General features: G+C 38.8%; 1 protein-coding gene across 4 annotated transcripts in view; it reads left to right on the forward strand.

The window, feature by feature from the left end:
- Positions 1 to 17,976, forward strand: part of Usp16 (ubiquitin specific peptidase 16) — a 30,257-nt gene extending 12,281 nt beyond the window's left edge. For all 4 annotated transcript variants that reach the window (XM_052741075.1, XM_052741078.1, XM_052741077.1 and 1 more), the window contains exons 6-18: positions 2,185 to 2,369; positions 2,873 to 2,968; positions 4,483 to 4,613; positions 4,867 to 4,954; positions 5,877 to 5,955; positions 7,664 to 7,755; positions 8,486 to 8,542; positions 9,885 to 10,058; positions 11,498 to 12,161; positions 13,379 to 13,473; positions 14,197 to 14,283; positions 17,341 to 17,497; positions 17,589 to 17,976. In XM_052741075.1, coding sequence (XP_052597035.1) covers positions 2,185 to 2,369; positions 2,873 to 2,968; positions 4,483 to 4,613; positions 4,867 to 4,954; positions 5,877 to 5,955; positions 7,664 to 7,755; positions 8,486 to 8,542; positions 9,885 to 10,058; positions 11,498 to 12,161; positions 13,379 to 13,473; positions 14,197 to 14,283; positions 17,341 to 17,497; positions 17,589 to 17,713 — 2,030 coding nt within the window. In that variant the 3' untranslated portion in view covers positions 17,714 to 17,976. The remainder of the gene's footprint in view (positions 1 to 2,184; positions 2,370 to 2,872; positions 2,969 to 4,482; positions 4,614 to 4,866; positions 4,955 to 5,876; positions 5,956 to 7,663; positions 7,756 to 8,485; positions 8,543 to 9,884; positions 10,059 to 11,497; positions 12,162 to 13,378; positions 13,474 to 14,196; positions 14,284 to 17,340; positions 17,498 to 17,588) is intronic.
- The last annotated feature ends 182 nt before the right edge of the window (positions 17,977 to 18,158 follow it).

Below are 18,158 nucleotides of genomic sequence, written 5' to 3' on the forward strand. Positions count from 1 at the left end.
AATATATTCTGATTACAGTTTCCCCTCTCCTAATCCCTAGCCCCTCTAAGATTCTCTTCACATCTCCTCCCATCCGAATCTGCACCCTTTCTCTCTTTAGAAAACAAACAAATCTAAATAATTATAATAAAACAAGGTAAAAGAAAAAAATTGGAAAAGGACAAAACAAACATAAGAAAAACATCCAAAGGAAAATCACAAGAAGCACATATAGCTGCAGAAACACACATATTCACATACATAGAAATCTCATAAAACCACAAAACTAGAAATCATAATAGACACTCACAGGACCAGTAAGGGGAAAAAACAAGCCCTAATAAAACATTAGGAAACAAAGAACCTCCCGAGTACTGTGGAGTTTGTTTTGTGTTGGTCATGCACTGCTGACATGGGGCTTGCTTCTAAGAGTGGTTGGCCTGCCTAGTGAGGCGAAATTTTCATTTTTGAGTGGTTATCGATTGGAGATAGCTTCTGGGTTAGGGATGGGGTCATGCGTCTATTTCCACTCTCAGTACTGGGACCCCATCTGGCATAGACCCCTGCTAGCCCTGTGCTCCAGAATCTCAGGAGATTGTGGTGGCTGTGGGTTGCCTGATAGGGAGTGCTTCTGAGACCCTGTCAGGTCTGGTCACTTTGGATCCCAGGTAGAAAGTGTTTCTAGGTATTGGGAGTTGACACAAAGGAATAGGGATGGCCTAGAAGGGGGTGGTGCTGAGGGGGTCCACAGGAGGAAGGAAAGCTGAGTGTGCTAGGAAGTCTGTGTAGTCCTCTGGGAATGGGCATGGAGAGGAAGGAGAGGCTAGAGCAGATTGTTTGCTACAAAGCTGGGGAGAAGACTGGGGAACTGGAGTTGGAAGACAGGAGGGAGAGTAAAGATCACCTACCTGATCCCCTGGCTATCTTGGCCATTCACTTTCCAGGAAGTGCTTCCTGCTGTTATGAGCCTGAGACAGAGGGATGAAGTGTGGGAGGGAGGCTGTAGGAGAAGATCTGCCTAGAGCCCTGGGAATGGGGGAAGAGAGGAAGAGGCCACAGAGATGGTCTGCTACAAAACGGGATAAAATTAGGGGACTGAAATTGGAGGGTAGGAAGGACAGTGAAGATTGCCTACCCCATTTCTTGACCCGTGTGGGAAGCAGGTTTCCAGGGAATGCCTATACACTTAACTATACTGTAATTAGTGGTATATTTTGTAATAGAAAAATTTCAGTCTATTTGTTAAGTAAAACAAACACAAACACACATTTGTTTTTAGACAGATTGTGGTTTGTTGTTTTGAAGACTCTGGTCTCTTGTACCCTGGCTAGTCTGGAACTTACCTAGGCTCACCTGCCTCTGCCTCCCAAGTGCTGGGATTAAAGGTGTACGTCACCATGTCGGGCTAGAGGTAGGGTCTTCTGTGGCCCTTACTGACCTTACATGTAGTCAAGGATGACACTGAGCTTTGCATCCTTCTGTCTTCTCTTCTCAAGTGCTAGGCTTACAGACGTGCACCGCCACTCTTGGGTTTTATGAGGTGCTAGAAATCAAACCCGGGGGTTGGGGATTTAGCTCAATGATAGAGTGCTTGCCTAGCAAGCACAAGGCCCTGGGTTCGGTCCTCAGCTCCGGAAAAAAAAAAAAGAAGAAGAAATCAAACCCTAGGCTTCATGTATGCTAGGCAGCAGGTACCCTTCTAACTTACGTCCCTAGCTCCCTTTGTGGCATTTTCTAACAGATTCTGAGACACTTCCTGAGAAGTAAATAAATCGGCATGGTGTACATCATTTGCTTTAAGTTTTTGTGTTGACAAATATCTTTTTAAAGCTAGATTTGCTTATTTATGTCAGAATTGAATTTTGGTTAGTGGAATTCATTTAAACATATGCTTTTATTCTTATTTTGTGTTCTAATTCTACATGGTAATATATATATTCATGTATAAAGAATATTTATGTAATAAAGGGATGTAAAAGTATAAGCTGCTTTTACACTTGTCAATCTTGTTTATATCATCAATTCTGAATGTTTGTCACTTCTGTGAGTTTGCCACTACTTATTAAATATCAGTCAAATAGATGCCAGTAATCGATACTAGTTAAAATAAAAAAATTCTAGTACAATATTCTCAATGAAATGTTACATTTGGCATGGGCATATTCTATACTTTGCCAAATCTTCTTTTTCTCCTTTTTAAATCAGAGAAAGATAATGAACACATTGAACTTGAAAATAAAAAATTAGAAAAAGAGAGTAAAAATGAACAAGAGAGAGAGAAATCGGAAAACATGGCTAAAGAAAATATTCCCATGGACTCTGCTTCCCAGATAACCGTGAAAGGACTCAGTAATTTGGGAAATACTTGTTTCTTCAATGCCGTTATGCAGGTGACAAAGTTATATTCTTCCCGCAGGCTCTGAAACTTAGAGTTGAGTTGTATCCTCCCTGTGTAAATTCCTGTATATTCAAAGTAGCAAGTGTTTATTGCATGTACCAAAACACTGGTAAGCACTGGTAGTCTGGAGTTTTAAGCAGTCATGGCCCCTGCCTTCATGAGGCAAGAGTTTGAATCAGGGAAACATGGGTTGGCCCGGAACAGAAAGAAATAAGTAGTCGGAATGATAGCAAGTGGTGGTGAGAATTATTGTTGGGATGTAGGAACGGGTACTTCCGTCCCAGTCATGGAGAAGAAATATGTGCCCTCAAACATGATTACATGAGCCAGGGAGAGTGGGGAGAAGAGCGTGTTGTAATGTTTCCTCTCCTAGGTAGAGAGGTAAAGAAGAGTCAGTGTTGGTTGTGGTTTTCTGTTTGGGCAGAAGAAACACCTAAGTGTTTGAATGACTTGATTATGTAATTAACTGCCCTTTGTTTCCATCCTGCATTGCAGAATTTGTCCCAAACACCAGTGCTTAGAGAACTACTGAAAGAAGTGAAAATGTCCGGAACAATTATAAAAATAGAGCCACCTGATCTGGCACTAACAGTATGTATTTGATCCAATTTAACTTTATTATTTTTATTTTTGAGGCAGGGTCTCCCTTTGTAGCTCTGTTCTGGAATTCACTATGTAGACCATGCTGGCCTTGAACTCACAGAGATCCACCTGCCTCTGCCTCTGCCTCCTGAGTGCTGGGGTTAAAAGCATGCGCCATCACACCCATTTCTTACTCATTTTAAGAAAGGTTCTTGCTATATAGCCCTGGCTGGCCTGACAGTCTGTATCCCAGTCTGACCTCTAATCTTGGCAGGCTTTCTGTGTTATCCTTCCAAGTTCTGAGATTGGAGTTGTATGCCACTATGCTAAGCCAGATTTTTTTTTTTACACGAATTGACCCAGGAAGGTGTCTCTGTGGTCAAAGTTCCTTGCTGCCACGCCTGATGATCTGAGGCCAATCCTTGGGACTGACATGGTGGAAGATGAGAACTCACTCCCCAGATTTTTTTCCTGATTTCCGCACTTGCCACAAAACATCATGTATACCTATTTCTATACACAAAATAAATACATGTTAAAAAATAAATAAAAATTGTTTTCTAAGTATCTTCTTGGTAAATTTCTATATTCCAAGTTGTTTTAAGGAATTGAAACTCATCTCTGCCCTTTTTCTTTGGTTTTATTTCAGATAAACAATTTAGAACTAATAGCTGTTACAAGGACCTTATGTTTGCTTGCTATGAGCATGCCATGCTTTCTTGTTTGTTTGTTTTGTGTGTGTGTTCTACCTCCATCTTGGGAATGTTGATCATTGTGAAGCCCAGCCTGCACTGTTGTTTTTGACATTTTCACCGTGACCCAAGTGCTATGTAGTCAAATACATTTTACCTTCTCCATTATTGTTAGATATATTTTGCCTCTGCTTTCTTAATTCTTAGGTAATAAATTCCTATCCATTTAAAACTAAGATAGAGCTCAATTTTCCTTTAAAGAATGTTTATTATCATTTGTATGAGGTGTGTTTGTGTGGTGTGTGTGTGTGTGTGTATATGAGGGGTGTGTGTGTGTGTGTGTGTGTGTGTGTGTGTGTGTGTGTGTGTGAGTTATGCCATGGTATGCATGTGGAGGAGGTCAGAGGACAACTTCATGGAGTGGATTCTTTTTTTTTTTTTTAATTTTATTTATTTATGTATTTTTTAGGTATGAGAGAGTTTCAGATCCCATTATAGATGGTTCTGAGCCACCACGTGGTTGCTGAGAATTGAACTCAGGGCCTTTGGAAGATCAGCCAGTGCTCAACCTCTAAGCTATCTCTCCAGCTTTCCACCTTCACACCGGTTCTGGGGATTGAGCTCAGGTTGTCAGGCATGCCCAGCAAGTGATTCCACCACTGAGCCTTTCCCTGGCCCAGAGCTGAATTTTTTGAACAGAAAGTTTTTGATCTCTTGGTGTTTTTCAGATATTTACATTGGGCAGCTCCATCAATATCATTGGTTTGTTACATTTTGGGGAAGTAAATGATTCTAACGTTGGAGTAAAATAGTTTTTATGCCTATTTTCAGGAACCTTTAGAAGTGAACCTTGAGCCTCCGGGTCCTCTTACTTTAGCCATGAGCCAGTTTCTTAATGAGATGCAAGAGAACAAAAAGCGAGTTGTGACGCCTAAGGAGCTCTTTTCTCAGGTCTGTAAAAAGTGAGTATCCACTTGATTGTGCTTTCAGTGCATCAGTAATATGCTGAGAAAAGAGTTTAAGACTGAGCATCAGAACCAACTGAACAAACACTCCATTCCAGTTTAAAGCAGATCTAATTAAATCTGCCTCAGGTGTTCTTATAGCAGACACACGTTTTGTGAAAACTCTGACACTGTGACTTTGGATGTAATTCTAAGACTTTAAAGTTAACTTTGTAAAGTAGTAGACTCATTGTTGCTTTTTTTTCTGCAGAGCAACACGTTTTAAAGGGTACCAGCAACAAGACAGCCAGGAGCTACTTCGCTACTTACTGGATGGGATGAGAGCGGAAGAACACCAAGTTAGCATACTCTGAGAATCCTGTATTGTAATCTCATGGGCTCGCCTGCCTTTTCCTGCCAGTCACAGAGGCCACTGTGCTTTAAAACACTTACTTATCCCAGGTTTTCCAGCCAATATGCTTCTTCATTAGAATAAGTGTTTATTTACTTCATGTTGCAGCCATACCGACGTTAGGGCTCTTTTACACTAGACTCCACCAGAGAGATGCACAACACTGGAAAGCATTTCTCCCCAAACAGTCCTTGTTGCAGCACATTCTTTCTCTGATTTGGTTTAATACAAGTGCTGGATCTGGGAAACAGGTCACTTTACCAAGAGTCTGGGGATGGTTTTTATAGTTACAAACTTTGGTTAATTACCAGGCTATATGATGCATTTTGGAAGTATGAGTTTAATTAATTGCACTAGTAACAGCAGTAATAATTCCTTTAATTCTGCACTTACCCCAGGCACATCTCTGTTTCATATGAATCTTCTTACCTAGTTCTTGCAACCATCCTATGAGGTAGATTATTTTCTTATCCCATAGGTTGGTATAGAGATGTTCCATGCATAGTTCAAGTCACTTAGTAATGACACAGCAGGACAGTAAGTGTTAGAGCTGGTTCTTGTAGCTGTGGTGTGGCCTCGCTAGCACTAAGCATCTCAGTGTCTTCTTGAGGTGGCAGCATGCTCTGAAAAGCAGTGTTGAATAGGTTGAAGGTCTCGAAATGCTAAGAGCATACCTGTATTCAGAAGTTTGTTTTATAGGCTTAATAGGCATAACTTTTCTTAGCTCCTTGAATTAATTTTGAAAATGTGATTATCTCAGTAAATTCGGGGAGCTACATCTCTATCCTTTCTTGAATTTATTACATATTTTCTAAGGAAAATAACTTTAAAATTTAATAGTATATATATATTCATTTTATTACTTTTAGAGAGTGAGTAAAGGAATTCTTAAAGCATTTGGTAATTCTACTGAAAAATTGGATGAAGAAGTAAAAAATAAAGTTAAAGGTAATGTCTGACTTTTTGAACTAAAACACTATAGTTGAATTCTTCTGTACCTTAGGACAAGACTACTGGTGCATATATTTGAAACCCAGAAGTATTTTAAACACAGTTTATCCATGTTACCATGAGTTTTAAATTAATTGGTCCTCTAGTGGTCAATATTTTGGAGAAATTTAACTTGTGAAATGTTCTTTTTATGCATTAATATATTGAAATCTATAAAGATAGAATTAATATAACATCACAACTTTATTTTTCAGAAATTGAATTATAATTAACAAACAGTAAATGAATGATACTAGTTTGACTTATCAATAGCTGATTATTAGTCATAAGGCTGGCTTAGCTCTTGTGTGTCATTTAAGGATTTAAGGACAGGGTCTTACTCTAGCTCAGACTGGTCTAGAACTCACAGATCTTTCTACCTCAGCCTCTTAAGTGCTGGAATTATGGGTGTGAGCCATCACACTTGGCTTTGTTCATAGGAATTCTCCTGCATGCTTTCCTGCCGAGACACAACTACCTACCTATATGTAGCTACCGCGAATTTGACACATGACTCACAAGAACTACATTTTGATTTTTATTTAATTTTTGTTAAATGTAAGTAGCCATGGTGACTAAGGGATACAGTATTGTAAAGCTCAGGCTCCAGTCAGCTCATAACACTCTGCTTCCTTGGCATCCAGTAGAGCCTGACCAGTAACAAAACAATGCCTACTGAACCGGCTGTTGTAAAAGTGGTTTTCTGCATATGGGCACATACCATTTGAGTTATGCTTATACATTTCATGAACTTTGAAAATTAAATGATTAGATATTAAAAATACTCTGACTTTAAACATGTCAAAAATATTGCTAGGACTGTAGAAAATCAAAGGGAACATTGTGCTGGTAGTTCTCTGTTTTTTTGTTTTGTTTTATTTTTAATTACAAAAAAGTCAATTTTAGAGCTCACCAACCAACTTATGCATTTTTTTCTTTTTTTAAGCTGCAATCTCTTTATCAGTACTGTTGTATTCAAGTGTTCATGCTGGAACAAGGCAGCAGTAGGATCAGCTAGCAGAGTCTGGTCTTGTCACTTTTTAAAAAATATTTATGTATTTTCTGTTTATGGGTACTTTGTCAGCATGTATATACATCTGCACACCAGAAGAGGGAGAGCATCAGGCAGCTGTGAATTGCCATAGGGGTACTGGGAATTGAACTCAGGACCTTTGGAAGAGCAGTGAGTGCTCAGAACCACTGAGCCATCTCCCCAGCCCCCTGATCTTGTCATTTTACTGACATGGTAATATAAAGAAAGTCTCACTGACTTCCAGTTTGTTCCTTACTAATAAATAGACTTTAGATAGAACAATATATATTATTTATAACAAGGTGGTTGTGTTAATTGTTTGCTCAGTGGTAGAATATAAACTGCTAATTTCCACAGCTTACAAATACAACACATAATTATGAATAGTGGAAAAAATGTTTAGTGACAGGACATTAAAAATGAAAATTTAGGAGGCAGAGCCAGGAGGATCTCTGTGAGTTCGAGGCCAGCCTGGGCTACCAAGTGAGTTCCAGGAAAGGCGCAAAGCTACACAGAGAAACCCTGTCTCGAAAAACCAAAAAAAAAAAAAAAAAAAATGAAAATTTAGATAAGTAATTTAAACTTTTCTCAATTAATTTTAAGAAATAATTGTAATTTTTTTTGTTGTTATAGATTATGAAAAGAAAAAAACAATCCCAAGTTTTGTGGACCGCATCTTTGGTGGCGAACTAACTAGTACAATCATGTGTGATGAATGCAGGACTGTAAGTAGATGTCATGTGTAGTGGACTTAGGCATTAATGCTCACTGAGGACAGTCAATCTCGATTCTTTTCTAAAACAGAAGTATATAATTAAATATGGTATGGTTGGTTTGTTTTGAGATGAGGTCTTGGTGTGTATCCCAGACTGGCTAGGAACACACCGCAGGATGCATCCTGCCTCAGCCTTCTGAGTACTGGGATGATAGGTGTGTACCTGCATGTCCAGCCCTTACAGAATAGTCTTTATTGCTGTGTATGGTTCTTCACTGGAAACATAGCACCCCTAAAACCTTTGATATAAATTACAGTGACTTTAATTTCTTTTCCCAACTCAAGGTCCTCAACATTCTGTAATTTTTTTTTTTTATTTCAAAATTTCTTTTTTTTTTTTTTTTTGGTTTTTCGAGACAGGGTTTCTCTGTGTAGCTTTGCGCCTTTCCTGGAACTCACTTGGTAGCCCAGGCTAGCCTCGAACTCACAGAGATCCGCCTGCCTCTGCCTCCCGAGTGCTGGGATTAAAGGCGTGCGCCACCACCGCCGGGCAATTTCAAAATTTTTTAATCCTTTGGTTATTAAATCTGACCTTCTACCCTTCATCACTGGTGGTGGGAGAGGAATCCTAATAGGTAATATTTAATGTGTCTTTCTTTCCAGGATGGGGATAATCTAATAGTAAGATTAACATGATTTTTTTTTTCCTTTTCCTTACATTGCCTCTTTGGTTTGTTAAGGTCTCCTTGGTGCATGAATCTTTCCTTGATTTGTCTCTCCCAGTTTTAGATGATCAGGTAAGGATATTTTATTTTATCAAACAATTTATTTACTTATGTGTTTATTATTTTGCCTTTGTTAGATTTTATGAGGAACACTCTCATACTTTTTAAGGATGTATGTTTTACCAGTCAGCCTATGAAGAACTTTTCCAGGGTCTGTTAGAGATGGAATTTTAGGATTTGAAAAAAAAAAATGGACTATATTCTTTATTAAAAAGCTGTGTCTAGAATTCTATGTAGGTATTATCTTGATTGTGTTACACATAGGGAAGTATTTTTTTCTCTGTTTTCACTATTTGAGGCCAACCACAAGTACCTTCTAGTCTTGTGTGGAAATTATTATCTTAGTTTTATATCATATTAATTTGGTTCCTTTTAAGTGGTTATATGATATAAAAGAACATTGCCGGGCATGGTTTTCCATGCCTTTAATCTCAGAGACAAGCATATCTCTGAATTCAAGGCTGGCCTTTTCTATATAGGAGCTCTAGGCTAGCAAGAATGACACATTGAGAACCCTATCTCTAAGTAAATAAGTGAATGTGGAATAAATCATTATTCAAGTCCATATGAGTTAGGAACCTTTTGCCCTATTGCTTAGAGTAATTAAAAGTCTTACCAAAATAACTTTATTTACTTTCTCTAAAATTATCATTTACATGCAGAAAAAGAAAAAAACAAACAGGAATTCTGTGGTGTGATACAGAAACCACTTAAACAAAGTACATTTACAAAAGGACATCTATACAACATGCTATGGCATGCATCCAATATAATTCATTATATTCATTTCTACTAATAAACTTACACATGCTACTGCTTGTTTGAGACAATTGTTTGTGTGTGTATGGTGTGTGTGGGGGGGTATGTGCACCTGACTGCAGGTGCCTTTGAAACCCTGGAGCTGGAGCAATGGGTGATTGTGAGTCACCTGACATGAGTGCTGTTCTTAACTGCTGAACCATCTCTTCAGCCCCTGATATTGCCTGTTTGCTGTTGTGTTTCATATTTTCTCAGCATGTGATGATTGTTGTCTTTTATAACTTTTCATATATTGTGGAAATAAAAAATGATAATGGGGGCTAGAGTGATGGCTCAGCAGTTTAAGAGCACTGGCAGCTCTTTCAGAGGACCCAGGTTCAATCCCAGCACCCACTGGGCAGTTCACAACTGTCTGTAACCCCAGTTCCAGGGGATTTGGTATCCTTATACAGGCATACATGCAGGCAAAACCCCAATGTACATGAAAAATAAAGAAATCTTTAAAAAGATGGTAAGGGGGTAAAACATAAAGCTACATGAATTTTCCTTCACCAAACAGTAGTGGTAATATTTTGTTTTTTCTACATATTTTAAGAGTGGTAAGAAAAATATAAATGATAAAAATGTGAAAAAGACAATGGAGGAAGAAGATAAAGACAGTGAGGAAGAAAAAGATGACAGCTATATGAAAACAAGAAGTGATATTCCTTCAGGAACAAGCAAGCACATACAGAAAAAAGCAAAGAAGCAAGCCAAAAAGCAAGCCAAAGTGGGTAACTACAAGGAAAATTATGTTTTTTTAAAATTTTTGTATATTTACTGATTTGTTCTTTTTAATTAAAAAATTTAGTTAGCATGTACAATGGTGGCAGCTAGCACTATGTTTTTTGTTTTCTTGAAATTTTACTTATGTGAATAGGTGTTTTGTTTACATGTCTGTCTGTGCACCACATGTATACCTGGTACCCATACAGGCTAGAAGAGGGCATCAGATTCCCTGGGACTGGAGTTCTAGAAGGTTGTGAGCTGCCCCGAAAACGCTAGGAATCGAACCTAGCTTTTCAGAAGAGCAGCCAGTGCTGTTAACCACTAAGCCATTTCTCTAGTCCCAATCTTGCTTTGTTCTTATTTGCCCCTTTCTTCCCTACCTGTCCCCCTATGCAGACAGAAAGGCGAATTCAGTAGGGAAAAATTTTTTAACTGGCCTTGTGCATGTGGCTTCTTTGCTTCTTTGGTAATTTTAGCCATTTTTTTCCTTCAAGAATTTTCATCTATCTTGTATGCGAAACAAGTTGTCAGTTTGTTGTCTTTTTAATGAGACCTGGATTAGTAATTACAACTCATAGATACATCTTCCTGCAGAGTTGTCTTAGTTTCATTTCTGTTGCTGTGATAATATGCCACGAACAAGGCAACTTAAAAGAAAGTGTTGAATTTGGCTTACAGTTTCAGAGGGTTAGAGTCCAGATGACAGAGAAAGGAATTGTTCAGCTCACATCTTTCGTTTTGATTTTTGTTTTTTGAGACTGTGTTTCTCTGTGTAGCTCTGGCTGTCATGGAACTCACTCTGTAGACGGGGCTGATCTTGAACTCACAGAAGATCTGCCTGCCTCTGCCTCCTGAGTGCTGGGATTAAAGGTATTCACCACCATGGCCTAGCCCAGAGCTCACATCTTGATCTTACAACCATGAATCAGAGAAAGAGCACTGGAAATGGTGTTGGCTTTTGAACTCAATTCCTGCCCTCAGAAACACACCTCCTCCAACAAGGACACACCTCCTGATCCTTCCTTTCCAAACAGTTCCTCCAAGAGGGGATCAAATATTGAAACATGGACCTGTGAAGGCCATCTTCATTCAGACCACCACCAGAATGTAGTCAAAACCACCACTCTGTCTAATACTTGGCTGCTCAGTTCTAAGTCAGAGAGCGTTGTCTGACTCACTCATCTCTTGTTATTTCCATGGTAGTCCAATGTTTGGTGAATAGTGATTATTCTTGATTTCATTTAAAGAACTTTTTGTTATAGTTTATTTGAACTCTGATAGTAAAGGAATTTTTAAAATCAGAATTTGAGAGTGAACACTCCTTATGAAATGATTTGTTTGAAAAGCAATAAAACCTGATGTGGTATGTACACTTTCCTTCCTTCCCTCTCTCCTCCCTCTTTAATATATATAAATATAATATATATACTTTTTACACAGAACCAACGAAGGCAACAGAAAATTCAAGAGAAGGTTCTTCACTTAAATGATATCTGTACCACTGACCATACTGAAGACAATGAACATGAAGCTGAAATGTCACTTCCAGGAGAAGTGGAAGTAGATATTGAATCCAACCATGTTTCTCAAGAGGAGGTTATACATACAGAATTTTATGTTCATGAGAAAGATTTGAATGGCCAAGAGAAAATGATAGAAAGTACAACTGACAGTCAATGTCTAGAGGCACTCGGTGTGAGAAATGTCAATGGTGAGAGTGATCTGGAGATTGTGACATCCGCTACCGAATGTACTAGGGATTTAAATAATGCCTTCCTGGAGGAAGGGACCAATGGAGAACTTGACATTACCAATGGTTTAAAAAACCTTAATTTGAATGCTGCTATTCATCCTGATGAAATCAATATAGAGATTCTGAATGACAATCATTCTCCTGCGGCAAAGGTGTATGAGGTCATGAATGAGGATCCAGAAACTGCTTTCTGTACCCTTGCGAACCGGGAAGCTTTCAGTACTGATGAGTGTTCAATCCAACATTGTTTGTATCAGTTCACCCGTAATGAGAAACTTCAAGATGCAAATAAACTGCTTTGTGAAGTATGCACAAGACGGCAGGGTAATGGACCAAAGGCAAATATAAAAGGTATTTAGATTTTTTTTCTTGCTGTAAAAAATTGATAAAAAGTGCATATTTTGTAGGTAGGTAGAGTACTTGTGAATTACAGTCACAATGGAATTTGCAGAGTTACTAGTGTCCTCTTGCATGTAAACATTTTAACAGAAGGAAAAACATTATTGGCATGGCTAGTACACTGGGACCTAGCAGCAGTAAAGTGTAACAGCTTGTTTCTCTGTCTCTGGGTAAACTTCCCACTGGAATGCTGTCTTAACATCCTGACAGTGACTGATTGTCTGCATCCTCATTTCCTTGTCAACCCTTGTGATGGCCCTCATCTCCTTACACTTGAAGTTTTCAGTGTGCTTATGTGGCTTTCTTATTTTTCTCCAATATGGAACAGAGATACTGATAATATCCTCTTGCCTTGCCCATTTCATGTTTGAATAAGTGGGATTGAAAGGGGGCAGGGTGTCACAGATTGTTAAAGATCTTCACTAGAGTTGAAGTATTTTAAGTATGTTAGTCATTTATTTACATGTACATACAAAGAATAAGTAATGTTGCTTTTAGAGATTTTTTTTTTAGAGCAGACAATGGCAAGCAAGCCAAAATCTGTAGGCCTCATACTCTGTTTTTGATAGTTTCTGAATTAAAATGTTTCTGGTTTTAGACATTTTTTATGGAGGGAGATATGCCAAGTACCTCCAGACATCTTGCTGATGTTCCAGTTCCCCCAGAGATCTTAATTTTTTGGTGTCTGGAATTGAACCTAGGGCCTTGTGCATTTTACTAGTGAGTTGTACTTTAAGCCTTTTGAAAAAAATGGTTTTTGAGGCACTGTCTTCTTATGTAACCCCTGCCTGTCCTCAAACTTGCCATCCTCTTGCCTCTACCTCCCAAGTACTGAGATTACAGGCATGTGCCACCATGTGTTCCCACCCCCTCAAAAAACGTTTTTAGTGGTATTTATAAATGATTTGATGATATGGAACATTTACTTCCAACCCTTATTAAATGTGTTGCTTACTACATGACATTCTTCTGATGGTAGTGTATTCAGAGTCAATTACTGTTTTCAAGTTTCTGTTTATACCAAGAAAATATCCTTGATTTTGCCTCTTGTTACTAAAAACACAAATATTATCATGCTCTCTGTGGAAGTTTGTTAATTCTCTTTTAGAGTTTGAGATGATGTTATAGCAAACTGAGTGTTTTGGTGCTAGCATTTCTCCTCTCTGTAGGTGAGAGGAAACATGTTTACACCAATGCAAAGAAGCAGATGCTGGTCTCCCTTGCTCCTCCTGTCCTCACTCTCCATTTGAAGAGATTTCAGCAGGTACCCTCGTTTACATATGTAATGCCTGCTTTATCTCTCTGTTTTTGTCTCTGCCTTTTCTTAATGCTAACTTCAAAAAAGTGGGAAATTTAGAAGACATATATAGGTTTGTTAAAGTGGAGAAATTCAAACAGTCCTAGATTTCTAGACCTCATTAAGATTTATAGTACCTTACCTTCAGTTTAAGATAAGAAAAACACCGGTTTACTCCTTAAGTGTTTTTCTGTTTTGTGTGATTTTTACTGACTTGATAAAAAGACATACATTGGATTTTTATAAGTTTTGTGACTGGATCTTTTCTGGAAGATTTGGTGTAATACTATGACTTTCAAATCCTTCAGGATTTTATAGGCATTTTCCCTCTTACTGGTCAAGCATTGGCTTCACTAACTGGTTGGGTCTTACTAGCATGGTTAGAACATGAGCTAAAAACTGTTTCACAGGGAAATAGTATGCTATTTATTGCTGAATTTTAGGAACTCAGCATCTCTGAACCAGTTATCTGGCATTTGAGGTAGAGATCTCATCAGAGTAGTTTTGATAGTGTGTAGTACTTAAAGAAAAACTTAAACTAGTTGGAAACAAGCCAATGAGGAAAAATAGTCTCCTTAGAAAGGTGACTAGGGCTGGGTGTTAGGAGTTCTTTGGGCATTAGAGGGGACAATTACTTAATCTGTATAGCTTTTCCAGAAAAGAACTCAATCTGTAATCCTCCTTTTTCAGGCTGGTTTTAACCTACGCAAAGTTAACAAACACATAAAGTTCCCGGAAATCTTAGATTTGGCTCCTTTTTGTACCCTTAAATGTAAGGTAGGTAAAAATAGTTTTTAAAGGAAACTGTTAGAAGAGAAATCATAACCCACCAAATATTCCTCCAGTATGTCACATTAAGTATGCAGCTGATAATGTTTTTGAAGGAGGACTGGGGATCCTGTAGCTCAGTGATAAGAGAGTTTGCTTAGATTTATTTTATAGCATAGGACTTTGATCATTATACCTTTATAATTTCAAGATCTGTGATGAATCATTTTGAAGATTAGATTATTTCAGATTGTCTTAGTGACTTTTCTATTGATGGTAAGGCACCATGACCAAATCAACATATAGAAGCGTTTATTTGGGGCTTACAGTTTCAGGTTAGAGTCTAGGACTGTCATGGTCAGGAACATGACAGCAAGCAGGCATGGCTGAGAGAGGAGCTCACATCTTGAGACAACTATGAGGCAGAGAGAGCTAATTGGGGGAATGAAGTGGGCTTTTGAAACCTCAGAGCCACCCCTCAGTGACAAACCTCCAACAAGGCCACATATTCTAATCCTTCCCAAACAGTTCCACCAACTGTGGAACAAATATTTATACACATGAGCCTATGGGGGCCGTTCTCATTCAAGCCACCATGCACATAAAATTATTTTGGCTTATTTTTATGGCAGACATTGTCCTGATAGCTGAGGGCGAGCGCGCGCGCGCGCGCGCACACACACACACACACGGTGGGCAGATATATTACTAGTCTCAGTTTAATATAAATGTTGATAGAGTATGCAAGATCCAACATGTTGGTATTTCAGAGAAGGCCAAAGTACAGCATGCCTAAGCCGATACTTAAAGGAGTAAATGTATGATGTATGACGAATCAAACTTTCAGACAGAAACAAAAGCAGGTACAAGAATGTAACAGTATGAAATAGGGTGGTGCCTAACAAAGACCTTCAGAAATTTTACAGCTCACAGAACAAAGCATAGGCATTCAAAAGCCAAAGAAGATAGAATGAGGACTTTCATGCCAAGGAACTTGGCCTTATTAGGTATGCAACTGGAAGCCACAGAAGAATGGTAAAGCAGTTTGGTGACCCAGTCCCATCTGAGTGTTAACCTAGGTTATTTGCTTTAGTGTGGAGCTGGATCTGAGGACTTAAAAGGCTTGAGGTAGGAGGGAACTGAATCAATTCAGTTAGTAAGCCATGAATGAAGATAGGCAGGGGAGGGAAGGTGAAGTGTTTTAGGAGTAAAATTAGAGACTTGTTTGATGTTAGAAAGGGAGGCAGATTCCTTTAAATGGATGTTGAATGTGGCATAGAGCTGAGGATTTCTGGATCTAGGTTTGAGTGACTGGACACATGGAGTGCCATAAAAATAGGGGCAGGTAGGGGTGGCACATGCACTCAGGAGGCAGAGGCAGGTGGATCTCTTGAGTTGTGAGCCAGCCTGGTCTATGGAGTAAGTTATAGGACAGCCAGGGCTGCATAGAGAAACCCTGTCTCCAAAAAAAAAAAAAAAAAAGAGCCACAAAAATTTGAGTGAAAAGGGGTCACAGGTTGTGGTGGTTTGAAAGAAAATGGCCTCCAAGTGGAGTGGCACTATGAGGAGGCATTGTCTTGTTGGAGGAAGTGTCACTGTGGAGGTGGTCTTTGAGGACTCATATGTTCAAGCCACACCCAGTAGGACAGACCACTCTGTTGCCTTCAGTCAAGATGTAAGAATTCTCAGCACCTTCTCCAGCACTGTCTACCTGCACACACTACCATACTCTCAGCTCACATGCTCCCTGCCATGATAATAATGGACTGAACCTCTGAACTGTCAGCCACCACCTCAAACGTTTTTCTAAGAGTTGCCATGGTCATGGTGTCTCTTCACAGCAATAGAAGCCCTAACTTAAGACAACAGAGAACAGGTTGGAAGGATTGAGGTCAGCTTTGGATACACTGAATTCAGGTACTTTTGATAACCAAGCACTTATGTCTTGGAAACATTTCCAATGTACATGTCTTACACCCAAGAGAGAGGCCAAAGCTTAAGATACAGATTGGAAATCAGTGTGTAGATGATTTAGAATATGTCATTTGTATTGAGCCTAGCTGATATTACACAGCATTTGAGTGGAGATGCAGAGGTAGAAGGGAAGACACTACAGTTTATCTTTCAGAAAAGGATTTCAAAGATCACAGAAGCCATGCTGCTGTACTTGCACTGTGTTAATGTAAGCACATTAATTCTTGATGTGTAAAAACTGAAGTACTGAATGCCTTCTCATTCTGGTATGGTTTCGGAGTGGGTGTACAGTGAATTGTCATTTTTGTTACTAGGCATTGCTGTTCTCGCTCATAGGCTACTTCAGACTATACAGCAGAGACCAAAGGATAACTAAGGTTAAAGAGCACAGGTAGTTGAAATGAGAGTTTGGGGGAATAGACCACTATAGAGACTGGGCTGGTTAAGATCCTTGGACTAACTAGTCCAAAATCCAGTCCATTATGGCTGAAATGGAATGGCACAGAAATCTCCATGCATGTCACCAGGGCACGTACGTACGTACCTCTCTGGGGAAATGCAGGACTTGGCAAGGTAAAGAAAGGAGGTACAGGTACAGAATGCTGAGTAGGACTGTTGGAACAGTGACGCTTTCAACAAGAACACAAAGATTGCCCTGGCCTGAGGGATTTTCCATTTATCAAAACTTATGGTGCCTATGGTCTTAATAAGCAGCCTCCACTCTGGGTGGGAAACTAAAATGCAAGTAGTTTTTATAGCATAACCTAAATGTTAGCCTTTTACAAGGTTTACATTGGTGGCAGAACCAGGATGATGGCCAAGGGTATCAAGGAATTCTCATGAGGCCTTTAACTGTGGAATTCAGTTATTATCTGTACCATTTAATGATGATTACATCATGTGCCCCATGACCTAGTTTTTGCACCATGGAACCAACAACTGTAACTTTCTGATAAAGGTGGGAGTATCTCTGTGGGCTGAGATCAGATAGGTGTGATAAAGACATGCTGTGAATGTGTCTTGCCAAGGGCATCTATATAAATGGGGTAAGAATAACACTGGATTGTATTTTTTTTTTTTTTTTTTTTAAAGAATGTTGTGGAAGAAAGTACAAGAGTATTGTATTCCTTATATGGAGTTGTTGAACACAGTGGTACTATGAGGTCAGGGCATTATACTGCCTATGCCAAGGCAAGAACTGCAAGTAGTCATCTCTCTAATCTTGTTCTTCATGGTGACATTCCACAAGGTAAGTTATCTTGGACAACTAAGATATTTTGCAGATTACGCCAAAGCCAAAAACAACTAGCCAGAATCTTTCCTTTTGTATTTCCTAACAGATTGTGAAATGGAATCAACGAAAGGGCAGTGGTTTCACATCAGTGACACACATGTGCAAGCTGTGCCTGTATCTAAAGTACTCAACTCACAAGCATATCTCCTATTTTATGAGAGAATACTGTAATAACAAAAGTGCTTTCTCTGGAAATACACCTATGGCTTTTATACTGGCTATTTAACATAAAAATAACAATAAAAAGTTAACTAACTATAAATTATGTTCACCTAAATGACAAAAATCATGTTTATTTAAATACCTATGGGAAAATACTTAATTCACAACCGTTTTTGTATTGTCATACTGATTTTTATTACTAAAGTCCTGTGCTTAATCTGACTGGGTGGTAGTTCTCGACACATCAATAAACTGATATCCCCAAAACTTAAGTTATATATTACTGTATTCCTACTGGCAACACCCTAATGTCTCATTTTTCTAGTGTTGAGATTATGGATTGTCCACCATCAGATCTAGCCTTTAAAAATTACATTAGGTTATGTTTGCAGTTGTGATTAGTGCCAGTGTGCACAAACTGTACTATGGTTCAGCTGACCTGGGTAGACATGAT

Source organism: Peromyscus californicus, unplaced genomic scaffold, assembly GCF_007827085.1.
Source record: "Peromyscus californicus insignis strain IS unplaced genomic scaffold, ASM782708v3 Scaffold_16__1_contigs__length_79575227, whole genome shotgun sequence".
Lineage (NCBI taxonomy): Eukaryota > Metazoa > Chordata > Mammalia > Rodentia > Cricetidae > Peromyscus > Peromyscus californicus.